The sequence below is a fragment of the Podarcis liolepis genome (genome assembly GCF_965112155.1).
Source record: "Podarcis liolepis genome assembly, chromosome: 5".
Lineage (NCBI taxonomy): Eukaryota > Metazoa > Chordata > Lepidosauria > Squamata > Lacertidae > Podarcis > Podarcis liolepis.
The window spans coordinates 67,861,883-67,883,734 of NC_139556.1; the positions used below are offsets into that span (position 1 = coordinate 67,861,883).

The 21,852-nt window shown below is 44.5% G+C and overlaps 1 protein-coding gene across 6 annotated transcripts in view; it reads left to right on the forward strand.

The window, feature by feature from the left end:
• The window catches only part of HDLBP (high density lipoprotein binding protein), a 257,678-nt gene extending 235,826 nt beyond the window's left edge, over nucleotides 1-21,852 (forward strand). For all 6 annotated transcript variants that reach the window (XM_083506312.1, XM_083506309.1, XM_083506307.1 and 3 more), the window contains exons 7-28: nucleotides 900-1,115; nucleotides 1,714-1,920; nucleotides 2,667-2,774; nucleotides 4,193-4,297; nucleotides 4,797-4,875; nucleotides 5,411-5,550; nucleotides 5,824-5,928; nucleotides 7,056-7,169; nucleotides 7,616-7,702; nucleotides 7,839-7,970; nucleotides 9,520-9,738; nucleotides 12,097-12,318; nucleotides 12,450-12,668; nucleotides 13,496-13,634; nucleotides 14,257-14,411; nucleotides 14,817-14,921; nucleotides 15,344-15,478; nucleotides 16,727-16,870; nucleotides 17,094-17,279; nucleotides 18,169-18,285; nucleotides 18,506-18,634; nucleotides 19,625-21,852. In XM_083506312.1, the coding sequence (XP_083362438.1) occupies nucleotides 900-1,115; nucleotides 1,714-1,920; nucleotides 2,667-2,774; nucleotides 4,193-4,297; nucleotides 4,797-4,875; nucleotides 5,411-5,550; nucleotides 5,824-5,928; nucleotides 7,056-7,169; nucleotides 7,616-7,702; nucleotides 7,839-7,970; nucleotides 9,520-9,738; nucleotides 12,097-12,318; nucleotides 12,450-12,668; nucleotides 13,496-13,634; nucleotides 14,257-14,411; nucleotides 14,817-14,921; nucleotides 15,344-15,478; nucleotides 16,727-16,870; nucleotides 17,094-17,279; nucleotides 18,169-18,285; nucleotides 18,506-18,634; nucleotides 19,625-19,711 (3,150 nt within the window). In that variant the 3' untranslated portion in view covers nucleotides 19,712-21,852. The remainder of the gene's footprint in view (nucleotides 1-899; nucleotides 1,116-1,713; nucleotides 1,921-2,666; nucleotides 2,775-4,192; nucleotides 4,298-4,796; nucleotides 4,876-5,410; nucleotides 5,551-5,823; nucleotides 5,929-7,055; nucleotides 7,170-7,615; nucleotides 7,703-7,838; nucleotides 7,971-9,519; nucleotides 9,739-12,096; nucleotides 12,319-12,449; nucleotides 12,669-13,495; nucleotides 13,635-14,256; nucleotides 14,412-14,816; nucleotides 14,922-15,343; nucleotides 15,479-16,726; nucleotides 16,871-17,093; nucleotides 17,280-18,168; nucleotides 18,286-18,505; nucleotides 18,635-19,624) is intronic.

Sequence of the window (21,852 nt, forward strand, 5' to 3'; positions counted from 1 at the left end):
ATTCAGGTTGCAGCCCAAGACTCTATATGCTGTTCTCTACTACCTGCCATGTATATGGAATGTGCAGGTCCAATCATGCTGAGAAGTGACCTATGTCCAAATAGTTTTGGGTTAAACTCTAGGTGGCACCACCTTTTGATGACAACTCCAGGAAATGCACATATAACACACCCATTTTTCCCACAACAGTCATCAATATGTAGAGCGGCCCTAAGGCATGAGGCTGGTTAGACAATTGGAGGGTTTCTGGGAAACAGGTTACTCTTGAGTTGGGTTTTCTGGAATAGGGAGATCATCCTTTACCTCCCAGGCTTTTTGGTTATTTCAGTTGCCTTTCCAGATGCCTTGCACCTGCACTTTCAACCACTGCATGTGCAATGCTGCCCATAGACTGTCCGAAACCAAACCAAGTCCCCTATTCCATTCCCCATATATTTGGGGATTACATGGACTGCTAAGAATAAACACTGATGCAGCAATCTCTGTGAACTGTATCATATAATAGTCTTCCCGCACCCCACTCTTTTCCTTGTTCTTCTGGACTCTTGTTTTGAATTCCCTCTGCCTTCAATGTCCTTCCTTTATCCCACACTCCACAGCACTACTGATAACCTTGCTGATCTAGGTTCTGCATTTAACAACCCACATGTCTGCAGCCCGGTCAGGTTATCCAAGGTGCCACTTTTGGGGAAGGGAGGAATAATGTTTCAGGAAAAGCTGGAGGCATGTGAACATCAGTCTCAAGAGCTTCCCACTAAGGAGTATAGCAATTTCAGTGAAATTCCTGTAGGCTTGACATCCTTTGGTAACATCTGCTTGGAACACTTCTTTCCTTGCAATATTAGGCTTTGCTGTGTAGGAAAAACAATAGAACGTGCACATATTGCTTTATTTCCCAGGATAAGCGTGCAGTTGAAAGGTTGGAGGTGGAGAAGGTATTTCATCCTTTCATTGCTGGCCCTTTCAACAAGCTGGTCGGTGAGATCATGCAGGAGACAGGGACACGCATAAACATCCCACCTCCCAGCGTCAACAGAACGGAGATAGTCTTCACTGGAGAAAAGGAGCAGCTGGCCCAAGCAGTTGCTTGTGTTAAGAAGATCTACGAGGAGAAGGTAAGGTTCTTCGTGGTCTCTGAGCAGTTCCACATTGCACAGACCAGCCCTGAGCTGTCTTTTCCCTCTGATTTGTGGGGTGCTCTTCCCTGTCTTGTTTTCCCTTCATCTCCACAAATGTGAATTGGGACGGACGTATAGTGTTCTCATTCTCCTAGCATCTTTGCAGCTTGCGACAGATGCTCGCCAGGAGAGGACACTACCTACAGAATCATGAGACTTGCTCACTGGAACTTACGCACAAACACAGATTCACTGATGGCTTGATTAGCTAATCAAGATTATGTAGCTGTATTTAAAGTCGTAGCTGAAGCAAAACCACAGGAAGCCTCTATGGCGGACTGAACTGCTCACAGATGTGGTCTTTCTGTGTCTTTCCTATATAAAAAGACAGAGAAGATAGCTTGTGGTCTTAGCATATTTCATGGTTTCTTTGTTTGAAAATCCAGCCCTTCCTTTTAGAGCACACACAGACAAGTTTCCTTTTCTAGTCTGCCCCATTTCTAATCCTAGAGATTTCCTGGTGACATCCCCAACGCACCCCCTTTCTTTTTCCCTAGCCCTTATTACTGATGCCCTAGCTCCTTTCTCCCAACAGAAGAAGAAGACTACCACCATTGCTGTGGAGGTGAAGAAGTCCCAGCATAAATACGTCATCGGTCCCAAAGGCAACTCCCTGCAGGAGATCTTGGAAAAAACTGGAGTCTCGGTCGAGATACCACCCACAGACAGCAGCTCAGAGACTGTGATACTGCGTGGCGAACCTGAAAAGCTTGGGCAGGCACTGACTGAAGTCTATGCCAAGGTAACCAGGTTGCCACGCAGCTAGGCCTTTCTGGTAGTCAGTACGTTTGTTAGGATTGCTAAATTGCTGGAATGCAGCATGGCTCAGAATGCATGCATATAGTGTGTTCAGTTACAGTCAACAATGGGGACAACATTTTTTGCTGCATAAAATGGGGGGCAGTGGATGGGGGGCACATGTGAGTGAAGCGGGTGGTGTCAGCGGGCATTAAGTGGACACAGATTCCACATCCCTACCCAAGACACATAAACAAAGAGACAGCCTTCACCCTTTCTCTGTGCAGGGATGGGGAGGTTCTGTCATGTGCTTACCCCCTGCTACTCAGTTGTTTAGTGCTGGGAACAGGTGAGGAGAGCTCCTACTGGAGTTCTAGTCAGCTATTCCTAGGGCTAATTTGCTGGGCAGTGTGGGGGGTGGGAGTGGGCTTTGAATTCAGGTGCAGTGTGGGCCTCATGGCATTCAGGTGGGGGCCACGGTTGGGCCTTGGGCAATTGTCATGTGATGATAATCTTCCACAAATGCTGCATAAAAATGCTAATAGATTGCTGTTATAATACAATAATATTATTAAGCTGTTGTGTTTTGCTGAACGCTGCAACTTCTTGTCTGGTACCTGACAGGATCCTTCAGCTAAGGATACTGGATTGTGATGGGAACTAGAGTGATCCAGCGTCTGAGTGGTTTGAGTTAATGCATATTGCTAATTGAATTTTAAATTTCTTCATAACAACACTGTCCTTTTTCAGGCCAACAGTTTCACAGTCTCCTCTGTCTCTGCCCCCTCTTGGCTTCACCGTTTCATCATTGGCAAGAAAGGGCAAAACCTGGCCAAAATCACCCAGCAAATGCCAAAGGTATGAGCACCTCAAAAGTGAATTCTCACCTATTGGCGTTGGAATTGAGGAATTGTTAGAGTGCAATGTCTCAAAAGGTGTGCGTGCACATATATATCATTAGCTGTGAGGCAGACTTGTAGTCTGAGGGACAAAGTTTGCAAAGTCTCACCTTGGTCTTCTTAGAAGGAATAGAGAAATTGAAACCTTGAAAGCCCTTGTGGCTTTTTACCATGCTTTGGGGGCATTCTGAAACATGAGCCAGAGATTCCAAGTAACTTCTACTCTTGTGAAATCGGGAGAAATTAAGTTTTGTAGCAAGACAGAAAATGAGAAAGCAGATTCCACTTGTCACCATCTCCCATTTTAGACAGCATTAGCTTTTCAGAGACACTTGAATTTGTGGTGGTTGTGTTTTTGTGTTTATTTTATCTTAACAGTTAAAGAAAAAACAATTTCACCACAAATAGGGACAAACAGCAGCTAAACACAGCCAGTGAAAAAACTTAGTGCTCCTCAAAGTTTGCATATAATTTTCAACTAATGCCTAAGTTGGTTTCTGTAAATAACCTATTAATTAAATATTTGGTGGAAAAATGCAGTGTTGAAGCACCTTGTTCTGAACATTCACTAAAGAGCTTCTTTGAAAATTATACATAATAAGAATATAAAAACCCCAAAAGGTTATAAAATACAGAGAAACTGAAGTGTACTGATGAAGGCCATTCCATACAGTTTCTAAAAAGACGAGTAGAGCAAGATACATTGAAATCAAATATTGATATACATCGTGGAAAAAGTGGAGCACGGTTTAGTCAAGTATATTTTACTGAATCAACCATATTATTTTAATATGTACAGATTTAAGCTGTGTGAATCATCATGGACATACGAAATAAAACCACACATTCCATATCACAAAACTTCTTTTGCTTTGTCCTCTTCCAACTCCTAATTTGTATGTAAGCTTTTCTAAAAAGACTATATCCCACACTTCATTATACCACAATAAAAGATTGGCACCTACTAGGTCTTTCTGGCTATAATGGCTCTGACCAGCTGTTAGTGTGTGATACCATCTGTAAAAAGGGTAGCTCATGCCTAAGGTTTAGTCAAGTAGATGCTTGTTGAATGAGGCTGGGGAGGGAATTCCACCGGTGGAGTGCCACCTCAAAGAAAGCTTTGTTCTACTAGGCAACTGTCTCTCTCCCAAAGCTTCAGTTGGCTAGAATAAGGCTTCAGCACATGTTTCTAACCATGAAGTAGTTCCCTAGATCCTACCCCTCCTTCCCATCTTTAGAAAACACAAGTTCAAGGGGTTTCCTGCAGTATCTCCGCTTGCAGGCAAAAGCCACATTGCCACATTCATTCCCCTACCATTATATGGATTCCTCTTCAGTAGTTCCATGCTGATGCTGAATTTTCTCCCTTACTGGAAGGTTCACATAGAATTCACTGAAGGAGAAGATAGAATCACTCTGGAGGGACCCACTGAAGATGTCAACATGGCTCAAGAACAAATCGAGAACATGGTCAAGGATCTGGTGAGTTAAGAAGCCCTAGTTTGATTTTGTGTGGCCATCTTATCAAAATGGAAGGTGTAGATGCAAGCCATCACTAAAAACCATCAAGCCTCATATTGTGTCCTCCTACTTAGATTAAATATGCAACTTATATTCCATAGCAAAGCAAGTGCACCGAGTTCAGTGGAGTTGACATCTGGTATGTGTGCTTAGGACTGCAGTTCTGGAGACAAAAGGAGGCTGTTGATTTTTTTCAATGGAATGGCCATAAAGGGAACAAAGAGCTGTGTTAGAAACATAATCTGGGTCAAGTGATGGTGAAACTGCTGAGTGTCCCCAAGCTGTGTGCTCTTTGCTCAGGCTTGAGCTACTTTCCTCAACAGAACATCTGGATCTAATAGTGGCTAGTTATCTATTGTGTCATGGCTGATGTTGCTGTCCTGTTTTTGTTCTTTGTTCCTCGGCTAGAGGAGTATGTGTTTGCTCCTGATTCTGGCTAACTGTGGCGTGCTCTTTGCAGATTAACCGGATGGATTATACTGAAATCAATATTGACCATAAATTCCACAGACACCTCATTGGAAAGAGTGGAGCCAACAGTGAGTTAAATGCTTGTTCAGTGTCTCCCTGTGTGTGTAATATGCGTTGCTGTTGTCCCTGTTAGAGATAACCTACAATCTCATCTCTCTGGGTCTCTAGCTGTACTTCCGGGTCTCTAGGACTGAGGTGTTCTGAAGAACTAATAATGTGCTCTCTGCAAAAATGGGGAGGTCCTTCTTGAGAAACTTTTCTTAATTTGTTTCTGGTTAGAATAGATAACAGAAAATGTGGAGTGGGGGGGGGGAATCTTGGGAAAATAACCTCTGCATGCATCATCCCACTCAATTCCTAATTATTCTATTGAGCACAGTTTCCAATGGCAAGATATGTGTGTCTTTCTTAAAACATCGTGTTGACTAAGCATTGAAATCCCGCTCCCCCCTCTACTAGTTTGTCCTCTGTGAATAGGTCAGTGTCTCCTACAGTGCAAGTAATCCTTAAAGGAGAAAGCCTCTTGTTCTGAAACTCTGAAGCCTTGATTGCAGAGCATATGCAGTGGACGAGTGTTCTTAGCAGAATCTTTTTGATTTGCAGTCAACAGGATTAAGGATCAGTACAAAGTGTCTGTGCGAATCCCTCCAGACAATGAGAAGAGCAACCTCATCAGAATTGAAGGAGACCCTCAGGGAGTTCAAGAGGCCAAGAGAGAGCTGCTGGAACTTGCATTGCGTATGGTGAGCCATGGAGAACTGGACTGTGTCCAGGAGAGAAGTGTTAACTACTAGCGAGGCTTCCTGCCAAACTTTCCCACACACCAGGGAAGCGATTCTGTTTTATCTCTCTACCTGGGTGGTGCGTCATTGTGGTGACGTTTGTGGGTTGTCAAACTTTGCAGCTTGACCGGTTGGTAGATCTGCCTGTTGTGCAAGTGTGAATGAAATACAACATGTGTTTCAAACATGGGGACTTTTAATCATGGAGACTCCCACCCCATTTTTCCTCCCCAGGAAAATGAACGCACAAAGGACCTGATCATTGACCAGAAATTCCATAGAACTATCATTGGGCAGAAGGGTGAACGGATTCGGGATACCCGGGATAAATTTCCAGAGGTAACAAAAGTCTTTGAAACACACACACGACAGAGAGACAGATTAAAATGTATTTTTATATTGACTTGATTACAGGCATCTTCCCGCTTGGACGTGATCAGCATGCATGTGACCGCTGACACTTGCACCATTTTCAGTGCCTAAAGGGTGTGGGGTGAGACGGTCTTGCGCATGCCCTGCTGATGCATGCAGTGACCAGGAATGGAACCCCCATGCAATTGGGGGTTGCATAGTGCTCTTAAATGGGGCCCCTAGTGGCTTCCTATTCACACTCTGCAGCAACTCCTAGACCATTCACTTGGCCCCAATATTTCTTTATTTAAAATTTAAAAAGGCATCAGGTTGGCAGAATCGTTGCCTATTTGGTACATCCTGTCTGTGGTTTTTTTCTCCCTCAAAATAGTTTCAACTGCTCGTAGGAGGCTCCTTTCATGCTTTTCTGACACATCCCTCTCCTCATAAATGTAAAACAGGCTTTCATTGAAGTCAAGACAACGCTGTCTCTTTCGACTTACATAGTGGGAAGGAGATACCCAAAAGTTTACATTTTACTTTCTTCAGTAATGTTTTATTCTGGATTGTTTTAATTGATGTTTTAATGTGCTGTAAACCGCTTTGAGATTTTTTTCTTTAAAATATAAAGCGGTATAGAAATGAAGTCAATAATATAATTTAGAAAATCAAAGTGAGGCTTTGTCTTTGGTTCAAAGCATACTGGGTCTCGCCTGAAGTAGTGGTCCAAAGTAAAGTAGCCTCCTATCCAGGTTCTTTCTTTCTTTCTTTCTTTCTTTCTTTCTTTCTTTCTTTCTTTCTTTCTGTGCCTCTTAAGAAATAATGTTTGGAGGTGCTGTTTTAGACACATACAAAAAAGGGTGGCTGTGGGTGTTAGCCAACTATTGCAGCAGAGTGTGTTTTTGTTTTACTGTTCCTTCTCTTTTATCTACTTCTCACTCATATTACATTGTGCTAATTCACCTATAGCAAGATGATGTCATATAGCAATAACTAGTATAGGGTCATGTCTTGGAGCACAGAGCTCTGTGAGTTTTGAATTCCACAGTATGGAAATAACCTCCTGGGACTCAGTAACCTGTTTAACATTATCTTGGATTAACTATTTCTTGCAGGTTATTATCAACTTCCCAGATCCTTCACACAAGAGTGATATTGTCCAACTTAGAGGACCCAAGAATGAGGTGGAAAAATGCACAAAGTACATGCAGAAGATGGTGGCAGATCTGGTAGGTGATCATCTCTGCCTCTGCTTTCGGTTTGGTTTGCAAATACAGGGGCTTTGTTAGTGCTAAGCATTCCACTAAATCAGGCATGGGGAACCAGCAGTATATACGCCTCAATGAGATCCAGCAGGGTTATTCATTTGGCTCATGAAGCTATTTCCTGCAAGCCACACTTACCTGTGCATCAGCTGGTGTAATTTAGGACATGGAGTGTGAGTCAGGAAAAGACACAGCTCCCTGCCAGAAGTGGGGTTTGCTGGCACTGTGAGTCAGAGGATTGGCAGTGCTTTCAAACCTCTGCCACTTTTCCTTTGTGGCTTGATTTCAAACCACGTGGGCAAAGGAAGACTTCACCAGAGAAATGAGTAAAACATAGGCAAAGTCACATTTGCTCATACAACTTTGTGTCTATTCTTTATTCCATTCATCCATTCTTCCTTTCTTGTAAGGTTGAAAACAGCTACTCCATTTCAGTTCCCATCTTCAAACAATTCCACAAGAACATCATTGGGAAAGGAGGTGCAAATATCAAAAAGGTGAGACTTTCTTGATTCTTCCTTGTTATCCTTGTAGTTTGTTACTTCTCAGTATTTCTGATACCTCCTGTTAGATATTTGGGCCAGAAGGCAGCCATGTCTGTTCCTTTAACTTTTTTTTTCGTCTTTGCTGTAGATCCGTGAAGAATGCAGCACCAAGATTGATCTCCCAGCAGAGAATAGCAATTCGGAGACAATTATCATTACAGGGAAAAGAGCCAACTGTGAAGCTGCTCGCAATCGGATTCTCTCCATCCAAAAAGAGTTGGTAAGACAAACAGCCCTTTCAGCATAACAGCTATTACCAATTTCAGTAAAAAAGTTGCATGCAGATTGATTCAGTTTCCTTAGAGAAACCACAACTTTCTTGGGCAACGTCTTGGTTTTCTTGGGGGCATGTGTGTTAGTTTTCCCTTTGGCTTTATCAGACATCACTCACCAAATATTCCAGGTGAACTGCCATCCAGAAATCAAAAGATCTTGGTTGCCACTCAATTGTTCCTGATAAAAGCAACATAATCAAAAGGTCACAATGCTGGGAAGATGTTTGGGCTTGTATTACAGTAACCCTCAAGTGAAAAGGGATTCTGAAGTAAATTCCAGAAGTCAAGTTTGAAGAGGTAGCAGTTCTGAGAAATAATCACACTGTTTATTTGCGAGAGAGATTTTGTGGTGGTGGCTTTGTGGGAGGTTTCTGTCAGTTACTGATTTAGAGTTGCACTTAAGTCCTTGGATCATAGCAGTTTAGATTCTGTGGAAGCTTTTTCTCAAGGGATTCCCCTCCCGATCTAGTACAGTGTGTGCTACAACTAAAAACAACAACCCACTGAACACTATATACTATGGAGACCCTTGTTGACTGACCATAAAGTAAATATGTTTATATAGTACATATTCTACAGTAAACATGTAGAATGAAAATAGAGCCAGAAACTCTTCCATTCTGAAAATCTCAAAGTATATCTGAAACACGTTGTTTTGGCACAAGGATGGGGGACCTATAGCCCTCTGATGCTGCTGACTACAAGTCCCATTGGTCCCAACCAGCATAACCAAAGGTGACAAGGGATGATTAAAGTTGTAGTCTAATGACATTTGGAGGACTGTAGCTTTCACATCCCTGCATTTTCAGGATGTCCTCTTGCCTGCTTTCCCCCTGCTACTGGATCAGAAATCTTTTAACTCTCATCGCTGGCATGCAGAAATTGAGCAGCCGGCAAGATTTTGTGGCTAGCTCTTTAGGTATTTGTTTGAAAGCAGCAGAGGTACGTTTTAAGCGATGTGCTATTGACGCTTCAGTTCTTCTCTCCACTTCCCTTCTGCCGCTTTCACCAGCAGCTGAGAAACCTAAACAGGTTGTTCTGTGCGCATTTAATATGCAATGAAATGGGGACCTCTGTAAAAAAGAGAGGAAAGGGCAGGATTTTTCAACTTACATCCATCTGATCTGAGGTTTAATATGAAGGTACCTCTGAATAACAGCTATTCCTTTTACTGTGAGGAGGACACTCCCCTAGAACTCTGTGTTGAAGCACATAGGCGTGCTTCTGTGGGGGTAGTGCTGCCTGATGCAGTCAGTGACTGTCGTTTGCTGACACATCCAGCTGGTTCCTGGCACGTGTCCCAGATTCCCTCTGTCAGTCTTAGTTTTGAATAAGAAATAATGGGGGTGGGGGGGACTTCCTGAGCACATAGTTGGGGAGAGGGAGTTCTTTGTGCCTTCCTACAATTTCTCTGCATGAGGGAAGAGGGGGGAAAGCCTAAATACCTCTTCTTTTCTGTCCATGCCTCTCCCTGCCCCCTTGCTGTTGCCCCAGGCTAACATTGCAGAGGTGGAGGTCTCCATCCCTTCCAAGCTGCACAACTCGCTCATTGGTGCCAAAGGTCGTTTCATCCGCTCCATCATGGAGGAATGCGGTGGGGTTCACATCCACTTCCCCACAGAAGGCTCCGGCAGCGATACAGTCACCATCAGGGGCCCTGCCCAGGACGTTGAAAAGGCCAAGAAACAGCTCCTACAACTGGCAGAAGAGAAGGTAGGAACCGTGGAAGTGGAAAAATAGGTGCTGCTGGCACAGTTCCTATGGATAAGCTTTGAATTTGTGGTCACAAGGAAATCACTGTGGCAAAAATTTACACATTTCTGGGGGTGGGGTGGGGGATTAACTACTAATAGGAAATAAAGTTGGCAGTTGCTAGCCTATTATGCCAAACTCTGCTTCCATTTTGTGGCTGGCTGTGCCTCATACCGTCATATTGTGACTGATGGGCCTTAGAAATTTTCAGCTCTCTCAAGTGATCCCTGGGGATAGAAAGTTTGAGAACTCCTGGTCTCTTCTAACTAGAATTAGTGCTCCAGGGTCTCAGGCATAGGTCTTGCCTAGACCTGCTACCTAAAGGCAATTTAACTATGGATGCCAAGATCAGACATGTAATACATTTACTCTGCCACTAAAATATGGCTGCTCCCTAAATTTATTCCCTTCCTGCTAATAGCTAATCCAACAGGGTTGCTAAAGGTGATTGAGAATTTATTGTACGTCACTGTGCTATGAAAAAGTTCTCCCTCACTCCCTTTGTCTGGTGTTTGGAGCAGGGGATCATTGCTTTAATAATTGCAGCTGACTATATTTATACTTGAAAGGGGGGGCAACTTGAGCTGCTCCTTCCTTCTGTTGGAGACTCAGCTGGGTACGAAAGAATATGCAGCTTGTCTGGAATTTTGGCTTCTCTTGGAGCCTTCAGAGCAACTTCCTGGAACTTTACAGGCCCAGGCTTCATCCTGAGCTACTCAGAACTGACTCTCTCTGTCTACTAACTAAATAAACGCCCTTTACGTGCAAGTTCTTAGGTGCTGCTTTGAAAACAGCATGTCCTAAATCTGCAGAACAGGTGGAATCTGCCTACGCTGCATTTAATGGCAGGGCGTTTGGCCCTGTCAGGTTACTTAACAGCGAGCTGCTGTTGGGCTCCTCTGTCTAGCTATACCGTCTCACTCCATTTGTCTGCAGCCCTGAGGCTGGTCTCTCCACTAGAGGCAAATTCAGAGCCACTGCAGAATCTCAAAGCACTTTCTTTGGCATACTTTCCTGGTTTCTAGCAGGCAAAGCATTTCATATGCGCAGCTCTCAGTTCGTTCTTTGGTGCAGTTGAAGGTAGCCCTCGTAGCAACTCTCAGGGGTGGTTAAGAGCTGAGAGAAAGTGTCTTGTCCAAGGTCACAGTGAGTGTCCGGGATTAAGCAGAGATTTGAACAGAAGTCTTCTCTGGTTCTACTCTCCTCTGTACCACTCTTTGAGGGTGTGATGGAAGAGTGCTGAAACGATGTGGCAGAGTACTTTCTTTGCATGCAAAGGGTTCCAGCATCAGTTCCTGGCATCTCCAGATGGGGCAAGAAAGAGCTCGTTTCTGAAACCTTGGAGAGCCACTGCCACAACACAGTAAATGATACAGAGCTAGGTAGACTAATGGTCTAACACCACATCAAACAGCTTCCCATGTTTTATCATTCTAACTTTTAGAAAAAGTATTCACTGTACAGTGGTACCTCTGGATGCAAACGGGATCCGTTCTGGAGCCCCATTCGCATCCAGAAGCAAATGCAACCCACGTCTGCTCGGGTCGCGATTCGCCGCTTCCGTGCATGTGTGTGATGTCATTTTGAGCATGTGCGCATGTGCGAGCGGCGAAACCCAGAAGTAACGCGTTCCATTACTTCTGGGTCGCCACGGAGCGTAACCTGAAAATGCTCAACCTGAAGCGTATTCAACCCAAGGTATGACTGTACATATATTTAGGACATGATCCTCTCTAATGTGAGCACCCGCTGCACATGCATAGAGGGATTGCTTATAGAGCCATTGGAATATTTCCTGTGACAAGCGAAGTAGCTATATGCAAACTTATTCAATTTAGCATGATTTGTACAGATAATTTGACTTTTGCTGGACTGCAGTGTTTGTTTAAGTATACAGGGCAGGATTCACCTAACAAACCACGTCAGCAGAAACCCTGTTCAATGGTGCTTCCCCCCCCCCCATGTCCCTCCCCAACTGAATTTGGCTCTGGGGGTGTCATGAAAAACCCCAGAGCAGTGCAGAGACGGACCATTTGTGCAAGCTAATATGCTTGTGACAGATGGAACGTTTGTAATAGTGCAACCTGCCCACAGAATTCTGCTTCTGTGTATGAACATTGCTTAACTCCTACCTTTCATGCCTTGAAAAGGGCTTTTAACCTGATTTATTCCAAGCATCTGGATCTCAAAGCTGTTAACCTCCACAGATTTTTCAGTAGGACTGTCATATTAGTTTTCTCCAGTAAAAACAGCGACAAGAATGTAAAGAAATACCTCCAAATCCTGATGCGTTTTTTTTTATTTATTCCTGCTGTTTAGCAAACAAAGAGTTATACTGTGGACTTGCGTGCCAAACCAGAGTACCACAAGTTCCTGATTGGCAAAGGAGGCGGTAACATTCGCAAGGTGCGTGATAATACTGGTGCCCGGATTATCTTCCCCACCTCGGAGGACAAAGATCAGGAGCTGATTACTATCATGGGAACAGAGGAAGCTGTCAAAGAGGCCCAGAAGGAGCTGGAAGTGCTCATCAAGAACCTGGTGAGGAAAAGGATCTTTTCATTTGTCAATATTTGTCAAAAGGGATAACCTTTTGATCTTGACATATGGACTTAAGGGAGATCATTGCCCTGGAGAATTTTCAGGCAGTGACGATGCCTTGTGTGTTTCAGGACAATGTGATTGAAGATTCCATGACGGTGGACCCTAAGCATCACCGGCACTTTGTCATCCGGAAAGGGCAGGTGCTACGGACCATTGCAGAGGAGTATGGGGGTGTGATGGTCAGCTTTCCACGCCCTGGCACACAGAGTGACAAGGTCACCCTTAAAGGAGCAAAGGACTGTGTGGAAGCAGCAAAGAAACGCATCTTGGAGATCATTGATGACTTGGTGAGTGTCCATGTTAGAAGAACCTCTCTTCCCCATGGTCACTTTTTTCCCTAGTCTAGGTGTTTTTGTTTCTGGTTTGGTCTAGCCTTTATTAAAAAAAGCCACTGGGTGTATCATAAATTCTCATAACACCTGAGAAACAAGCCTCTTTAGATTCTAAGCTTTAGGTAAGAATTCTTAATTACTAATTATAGCCTTCTAATTGCAGCCAAAGTAAAGAAAGGGTTTGCTGGAACAGTCAGACCGTGACGTGCAGGAACCTGTTCTTTGTGATTTAATTTCTTATAACCCTGGCATGTATTTCCTAGCAGTCATACTTTTCTTCCATTATTGCACACATTATAGTCAACAAACAAACAATTCATAAGGGCAGTACAGCATGCAGTCTTATCCTGGCAGATTGAATACATAACCAAAAACCCCATAGAACTTTGCTGTCCTAAGGACAGAGATGAGATTGTCAAGGAAAACAGAGACATTCTAAAACGAACATATGGCAGTATTGGACGGCACGCCCCAGAAGGACACTGTGAGAAGTTGATAAAAATCACAGTAATAAAAATGGTATACCACACGTATCATCTGAAAATATTGGGCAGGATTCACCCCATCAGCCTCATCGGCAGGAGGGTGTCCTTTTGCCCATAGGGCTGGGCCCCCTGAGATTGGCTCTGGTGGGGCCAGGTCATACCCTAAAACAGCACACACAGGAAGTGAAGGATCATCTCACCCAGTAGAGTTTAAAATTGATGCTAGTTACTTTGGGAGGCAACCATTATCTGGAAATTGGGATAAAATAGGAATAAATTCTTTTCTTCTCCCCCTAGGAAGCCCAGGTGACAATAGAATGCACCATTCTTCAGAAGTATCACCGCTCTATTATGGGCCCCAAAGGTTCCAGGATCCAGCAGATCACCCGTGACCATGGTGTTCAGATCAAATTCCCAGACCGGGAGGAGAACGTGGGTACGAGATCTTACAGGCCTGCCAGTAAAAGCAGGCACCCGTGGGGGCGGGGAGCAACACAAGTGCCTCATATCTTCTGAGATGCTATTTTTCCTAGGGTTTTTTTTTTAAAGCAACACAATTTCCTTAAACCCAGATGTATTGCCTTGGGAGTCAGCTAAATGTGGCCTCCATTTACTACAGACTTGTCTTAAGGGCAGCATACTTTCAGGGTTGGTTAATCGTCTTCCAAAAACCTAGGTAGAAGGGGAAACATGGCAAACTCTTAATGATTCCGTGCCTCTCCAAATAAGGCTATCCCACCACACATTGAGAACTGACTATTTAGGTGGGTAATTCTTTGTAGTTCGTTTATGAGCAGTAGGCCACATCGAAGATGTCAGCCAGCCAGGCATCACTACTGGGAAAACCAAATAAACTTGGTGTGGAAGTTGGCTCTTGCATTTTTAACAGAGGATAATGATAGGTGGCACTTCAGACATGGCTTTTCTATGATCTGCCTAGGGCAGGAATTTTACAGTGAGAACAATCCATACCCCTGGGTGCCCTGGAGATAACAAGCCGGCAACTTCAGGCTAACCAGTTGAAAATGTTGTCACTCTTCTCACCTCTGTGATCATAGCTCCCACTGCAGAGTCGCCAGCCCAGGAGAATGGCAAAGAGGGTGGAGAAGGGAAGGAGAACAAAGAAACAGATCCTGGCTCCCCAAAGAAATGTGATACTATCATAATCTCTGGTCGACGAGAGAAGTGTGAGGCAGCAAAAGAAGCCCTGCAGGTAAGATTATTTGTCGGCTGCTGTGCCCTGAAAAAAGACAGCTTTGCTTACTAGGTGCTGTAAAATGGCCCAGCCATATTTTGCTCATAAGGATCTTTTAATTGTACATGGCTCCCTGGACCGCTTAAGTGACTATTAAATAATTTCCACTGAAGAAGCAGGATGTTGGCCTGAGTGGAAAAGGTAAATAATTGACCTCTTGAGGTGATTAGCTGTGGGACATGTTATGCAGCACCCACACTCAGTATCTTGAATATTATTTTACTCTACGGCTTTGGTTTGACAGCTTCACGTGTTGCTGGGGTGAGAGTTTGCTTGGTGGGTTCTGGACAAGTACTTGTTGGCAAAGTGATTCTTTTGCTTATAAGTTCTGCAGCTGGTGTAATTTCAGCCTTTCCTCTTCAGGCACTGGTTCCAGTTACCATTGAAGTAGAAGTTCCTTTCGACCTTCATCGTTTCATCATTGGTCAGAAGGGCGTTGGAATCAGGAAAATGATGGACGAGTTTGAGGTGAGCAGGCTCTCTGTTGACTCCTTCCGTTTTTGGGCTTTGGAGAACAGATAGGCCAAAATATGAATACCACTCTTACTGATTATCATAACGTTGAAACAGTCTTAAGACCACTGAGGAGGTCAAGCACAATTTTTCATCCATGTGCTTGCACATGCACCTGAGATGTACAATAACGTATTTCCTATTGTTCATTGTAGTGTTTTTTGTGTGCTACAGAGAACTAAAGTAGCCTGTATAAACCCAGCAATGATACATTAAGGGTGGTGTTTTTTGGTGTATTTTTTTCAATTTTAAGTACTTGAGAATTCCAGTTCTTTGAAGAAATGTTGATTGTGAAGGTTATGGGTGGCTGCAAAGATGCTCCTGTACAACAACTGCCCAGTCCTGACATAATGAGAGCTGCCTGGAATTTTTTGTAGGTGAACATCCAAGTCCCTGCCCCAGAGCTTCAGTCTGACATCATCTCTATCAGTGGGCTTGCTACTAACCTGGACCGTGCCAAGGCCAGACTTCTTGAGAGGGTGAAGGAGCTCCAAGCTGAGCAAGAGGATCGGGTATGTGTTGTGCCAGAACCATTGTGATTTGTCAGTCTCTCCCAGCTGCCTTGTCTTATTAAGAAATAAGTAAATCAGGAATAAAATATAGATCTTTTAATTAAGAGTGGTGCTGTGGGAAGAGACTGGGGGATCTTGTCAGCAGCCTTAAGCAGGATGAGTTAATGCAGACAGTGCTTTAATGCCTAAGGTTGGAAGGTGAGGGGTGGCTCTCCGTAGTTCTGGGTTAGTAAGTATTCCTGCCATGCAGTCACTGTTGTTGTCTTAGCACTGCCTCCATTGGCAGAACTTGCAGCTGTAGCTTAGACTGGAGTCCCAGACCATGTACCAAAAAAAGATTTCTGAATCATGAAATTTTGAGTCTGGAAGGAAAAGCTTGGTGTGGGCATGAAGAGATGGTATGAAGCAAAACAAAGGAGGAAAAGTGAGGCAAGGGCTTTAATAATTTGGAGCGTGAGAATTAGGAGTAATAAGATTTAAATCTATGGGACGTGGGTGATGCTGTGGTCTAAACCACAGAGCCTAGGGCTTGCCGATCAGAAGGTCGGTGGTTCGAATCCCTGCGACGGGGTGAGCTCCCGTTGCTCAGTCCCAGCTTCTGCCAACCTAGCAGTTCGAAAGCACGTCAAGTGCAAGTAGATAAATAGGTATTGCCCCTGCGGGAAGATAAATGGCGTTTCCATGTGCTGCTCTGGTTCGCCAGAAGCGGCTTAGTCATGCTGGTCACATGACGCAGAAACTCTCTGCGGACAAATGCCAGCTCACTCAGCCTATAGAGCGAGATGAGCGCGCAACTCCAGAGTCGTACGCGACTGGACCTAACTGTCAGGGGTACTTTTACCTTTACCTTTTAAGATTTAAATCTCAGAGGTTTACATCACATCACTGCCACCTAGAAGAGAGTGGAAGGCTAAGGCAAAAATATTCTCCCAATATGGGAGAGACAGCAGGAGGTAGGGATGCTCTGTGGGCTTGTAAGATACTTCTTATGAAGACGCAGTGTAATACAATGCAGGGTGCAAGTTTTTTGTGATTCAGGTCCAATATGTTTTCTAAAAAGTAAAACCATGTGAGCAAGGCATTATCAGCTCTAGGTGACGGGAGGTAAACATATTTTTTACTATCATATGAGGACTCCCCTGTTATGTAGCTAAATCTGACATTTACCAAAGTTGGATACAAATAATTCATGTAATTAGAGGCAGCAGCTGTGCAGATCCTTAAAAGCATCCCTCTTGATCGTTCTAGGCTTTGCGAAATTTTAAGCTGACTGTTGCTGTGGAGCCCAGATACCACCCTAAAATCATTGGCAGGAAAGGGGCTGTGATCACTCAAATCCGCACAGAGCATGATGTCACCATACAATTTCCAGATAAGGATGATGAATCTCAGGTGAGGAACTCTGGGAGGGAGGCTGGTGTGTGTGTGGGGGGGCTGTTTATCCACAGAATGGAGGGAGCTTTTTTTGAGCAGAGCTCCAATGAGCGCCGTCTGCTCAATTTCCATCATGGCCTCTTGGGCGGCCTTGTCAGGCTATTGGCCCTTGCTTGCCACAGAGACCTATGTGCTGCTGTCTTTAGGGGCCTGGGACTAACTCTTCAAACTTCCACCTCAGTCCCAGGATCAGATCACCATCACTGGTTATGAGAAGAATACTGAATCTGCCCGAGATGCCATCATGAAGATTGTTGGTGAATTGGAGCAGATGGTATCTGAGGACATCACTCTGGACCATCGTGTTCACGCCCGCATTATCGGAGCGCGGGGGAAAGCCATCCGCAAGATCATGGATGAGTTCAAGGTATGTAAAGGGCACATGGTATCTGATAGACAGATGGTGTCATCTGTGACAACAGAGATGTTTATTTTTGCTGAGTGTAATGAATGCATTCAAGAACCCTGGCACTTGGTTGATTGCGCAGTGAGAGTATGAGTATAGTCATGCCTTGGTTGTTGAACGCCTTGGTACTCTGACGTTTTGGCTCCTGAACACTGCAAATCCGGAAGAGAGTGTTCTGGTTTGTGAACTGTTTTTGGAAGCTGAAGGTCTGACAGGGCTTCCGTGGCTTCTGATTGGTTGCAGGAGTTCCCTGCAGCCAATCAGAAGCCACGCTTTGGTTTCTGAACGTTTTGGAAGTCGAACGGACTTCTGGAACAGATTCCGTTCGACTTCCAATATGCGGCTGTAGTGAGAAAATAACTTAGTGACTGCACAGACATGCATCCTTGCTTTTAGGAGTAACTGTAGATGGTCTTCAAACACCTTTAAGAGCATGTCAGGAAAAAATGTTGATGATTCAACTGAATTGCACAAGACAGGGCTTCCGCTCAGTCACTGCACAGAAAACAAAATCTGTACAACTGTGAAAATATGACTACAACTTGATTTATATGCCAGGGATAGGGAATATATGCCAGGGATAGGAAACAATTCCCATCGTCCCTGATTGTCCCATGCAGGCTGGGTGTGATGGGAGCTGTAGTTCAGCAATGTATTGAAGACTACAGATTCTCCCATCGCTATTATATGGGGACCTAAACAAATTCAGCCAGGCCCCTCAATATTCTGGTATTGTCTTCATCACTCTGCTTTCTCTAGTCCCTTGGTGTATGGCATGCAGGGAAATGAGACAAGCAAAGACCTATTTTCTCTTAATTTATTAGCTGATCTGAAATCTTTGTCATTTCAGGTGGACATCCGCTTCCCCCAGAGTGGAGCTGCTGATCCAAATTGTGTGACTGTGACTGGACTCCCTGAGAATGTGGAGGAAGCCATTGATCATATCCTGAACCTGGAGGAGGAATATGTGAGTGTCAGAGTTCTTAAATCCAGGTAGTTTTTAGTACTTGAGAGAAGCCAGTATGTGGACCTTCCAAACTTCTCGGCTTGCATCTTATGTATACACCACATATGGGTGATATCAAGAAAATACTGCTCCTTTTGCAGTGGGGTGGGGGGATACACATGAATTTGTGCTGTGATAAACATCTCTAACTTGGACCACACTTGTTTGTATGGTGTTGCAGCTGGCAGATGTGGTGGACAATGAGGCAATGCAAGTCTACATGAAACCACCTGCTCATGGGGAAGCTAAGGCTGCATCAAAGGGATTTGTGGTGAGAGATGCCCCCTGGACACCAGGAAACACCGAGAAGGTAGGTGCTGCTTCCTCGATAGTTACTCTTTGTACCGAAAGGATGGCCAGGACTTTGGCCGGAGAGATGAATCCTCTCATTATGAAGTTAAGAGTCAGTCCTCTTATTAGTGTGTAGAGTGAAAAAAGGAGGAAAAAGAAAAAGGGGAAATTGAGTGGTGCGAGAGACTCTGCCACCACTTCTGTTGTCATAATGTTCCAGCACACGGGTGCAAAATGGACTATGGAAGTTGATACACACCTGACCCCTGAAAAATGTAATACGTATGCCCCTCTCTTCTGTCATCCTTTCTTTTTATTGTCCTTTTTCCTCTCTTCCCAATACCTGCCCTCCAACAGTGTCTGTTTCCCCCTAGCTGTCAGGAATTTTTGCACTACAACCTGAGACACTAGGCCAGATACATCTTACCTAGCCAATTACTCCTCCCAGCGCCACTCATAAAAAACTGTAAATTGCCAATGGGTTATGAACACTGGTGTGGATTATTGCAACCTCCACCATCCTGCTCCTGCATCATACTACTGTAGAACTCTATTCTATATCCTCATTCCCTGCAGGCAGGGTAGCTGCCACGGAAAGAGGGGTGCAGGGCAGTTGGGCCTGATGCTGTCACATGACGGCAGTGAGACCAAGCCATCTTTAGCCTGGAGAGTTCTCTCTTTCCAGTCCAAACCCTCCACCCAGCCCATTTGAAGGGAGGTTTGTATTGCTCTGCCCCTCATTCTTGAGTGGGTGCAGCTGGGGTTTTTTTGTTTTTAAGGCTCATCTTGGAAGAGGCTGCTTTACTATTGTTGGAAAAATCTTCCCTCAAGCTAGCTGTAGTAGCAGTGGATGAGACACTACCTTCAAAGCTTATCATTCTTGGTGCATTTTCGGGGCTGGTAGTGATGTGCAGAGGAGTTAAGTTCCTCTTCATATACAGTCAGTGATGTTGTTTAATGCAGCAGAGCACTTGTACTAGTTATGGTTTTGGCTTTTGTTTCCTTACAGGCCCCTGACATGACCAGTTCTGAAGATTTCCCAAGTTTTGGAGCTCAGGTGGCCCCCAAAACTCTACCTTGGGGTCCTAAGCGGTAATAGCGTGGAAGCAGCAATCTTGTCCAGCCACCTGCCACAAGGTTTCCTTTCTGAATTCTGATCTAGTGGCTGGATCCAGTGCAGATTGCCCATGGGGGTCTCTTAATGAAACTAGAGTGCTACCCCTTTTGAGGTTCTCTGTTGTCCCTGCGCTTAGGCCTCACTATGCTTCAGTTTGACTCTTTCCTTTCTCCTTGCCCTGGAAGAAACTTTCCACGTAGATTCCAACCTTAAAACACATACATAATTTTTTTTTTGCCTTTCAACTTTCACTCAGTCTCATGTTGGCCATGGTGTAGTAACCAAACCTCCCAGGTACACCTTGCAAAAAGCACTCTAGACTCCATTAGGAGATCTCCTCACTGCAGCTAGGAATCTACTTCCTGTCTCTCAACCTCAGGAAATGCATTTCCTCAACTTTCTACAAAGCCAAAATATTTGCTCTTTCCCCTTCCTGCCCTGTTTCTCCAAGGCCTTACCTTTGTAGAGTGCAATCAACTTTTCCCTTTCAACTGCCAAACAAAAAACAAAACACGCACCCATCTAATACTGCTATGGGAAAGGAAATGGGCCAGAATGGATAGGTGGAGGAGGTGGTTGAGCCTGGAGATATGGCCCCAGGAAGCACCAAGAGGGGCATAACCCTTGCTGTGTTAGTCTGCATCGCTGAGTGTACCAAAATTCTCCCCTTGTTGGTGTGAGTATTGAATCGCGGCTCATCACCAGTGTTTGGACATGTACACTCTTTTTTGTTCTCCCTTTCCAGCAGTAGTATGGCTGAGTGGAACCAGAAAACTGACAGTATTATTGGGTCTAACAAAACTTGGTTCAACCAAAAGTGCCATGGTAGCATGCCACAGAAGGTGGTGAGCTATTAGTGTGGTGTTAGAGGGTACATTACTCTTTCTCCCTCCCCAGGCTTGATAGTGATGGCATTTAAATACCAGGGTTAAGAGTGTGTCTTTTTTGCTTTTTACTATTGCCTTCTTTCTACCTCAAGCCGGAATGACAGTGGCCTGCTTCTTCAGTCAAGCCCCTCTCGCTTCCTGTTATCATGACTGTTGTTCCTCTGTGAGCAGAGGGATCTGTGTGTGGCTTCAGCCTGGCTACATGCCATCAAACATCCCCTCCTACTAAGATGGTCTTAACCACCGTCACATAATTTGGTCTGTAGTCTTGTGACAAAAGGTTAGGCCTTGGGGAGGGAGGCAGGTAAGGAGTGGCTCTCACTTAAATTGAAGAAGCTGGATTGCAGTTCAGTCTTAAATCAAGCCTCTCTTGGAGGGGAGGAGAGAATACCTACATTCAGCAAAGGCCTTTCTGTAGTCTGGCAGCAAATGTTTTTGTCCTTTTGTCATGTCCCTCATACAACAGTAGTTTCTGCATTCTAGTTGCTGCCATAAACCGATACAAGGCTGCTTGTATTAAAGCTGCTCTTCCAGCCATTACATGGTATATATATATATATCTTTTCTGCCGAAGGTGCTGGTGCCAGGGCTGGTCTGGTGCCAACTCTGCTCTCTGCCTACTGCCTCCCTTCCCCTCCAAAGAGCTTTTCTGAGCCATTAGCTAAGAACCGAACCCCAGGATTGCTTATGCCCCCGTTAATACATACTGGGAAAAGGTCTGCAAGGCTCTTGTCTTTCTTGACCGCTAGCCCAACAGGAAGGAAAGCCTCTTTCTTTCAGTAAACCTAGCTGAAGGGAGGAGAGATTTGTTTCTCTATGCTAATTCCACTTGGGGCAGGACAAGCCCTCTTACTATCTGAGCAGGAGACAAACAGGGTAGTAGTGTTTTAATGTATTGCCAGTAGTATACCTGGTGTCTGAATGTCAGTCACATCACTTGCACATGTGTTTTTAGGCTTCAACTGCCATTGAGCATGGCCCCCCAACCCAGCCATTTGTTCAAACTGTTGAGAGTACTCTACCCCCTCTGTCCCATGTAGTCTGCAGCAGATGCTCTGCAGAGGTGTGCTCCATGTCCTCTTAATGTCTTCCATATTATGTTTCCATGGCAATGATCCCTTGGCCTTAACTTTGGAATTTGGAGATTATATGCAAAACATGTATAAAGGCTCATGAGTATGGATGACACTGGAATTTTATAAATTCTAAAAAAATAAAATAAAACCTGAAACA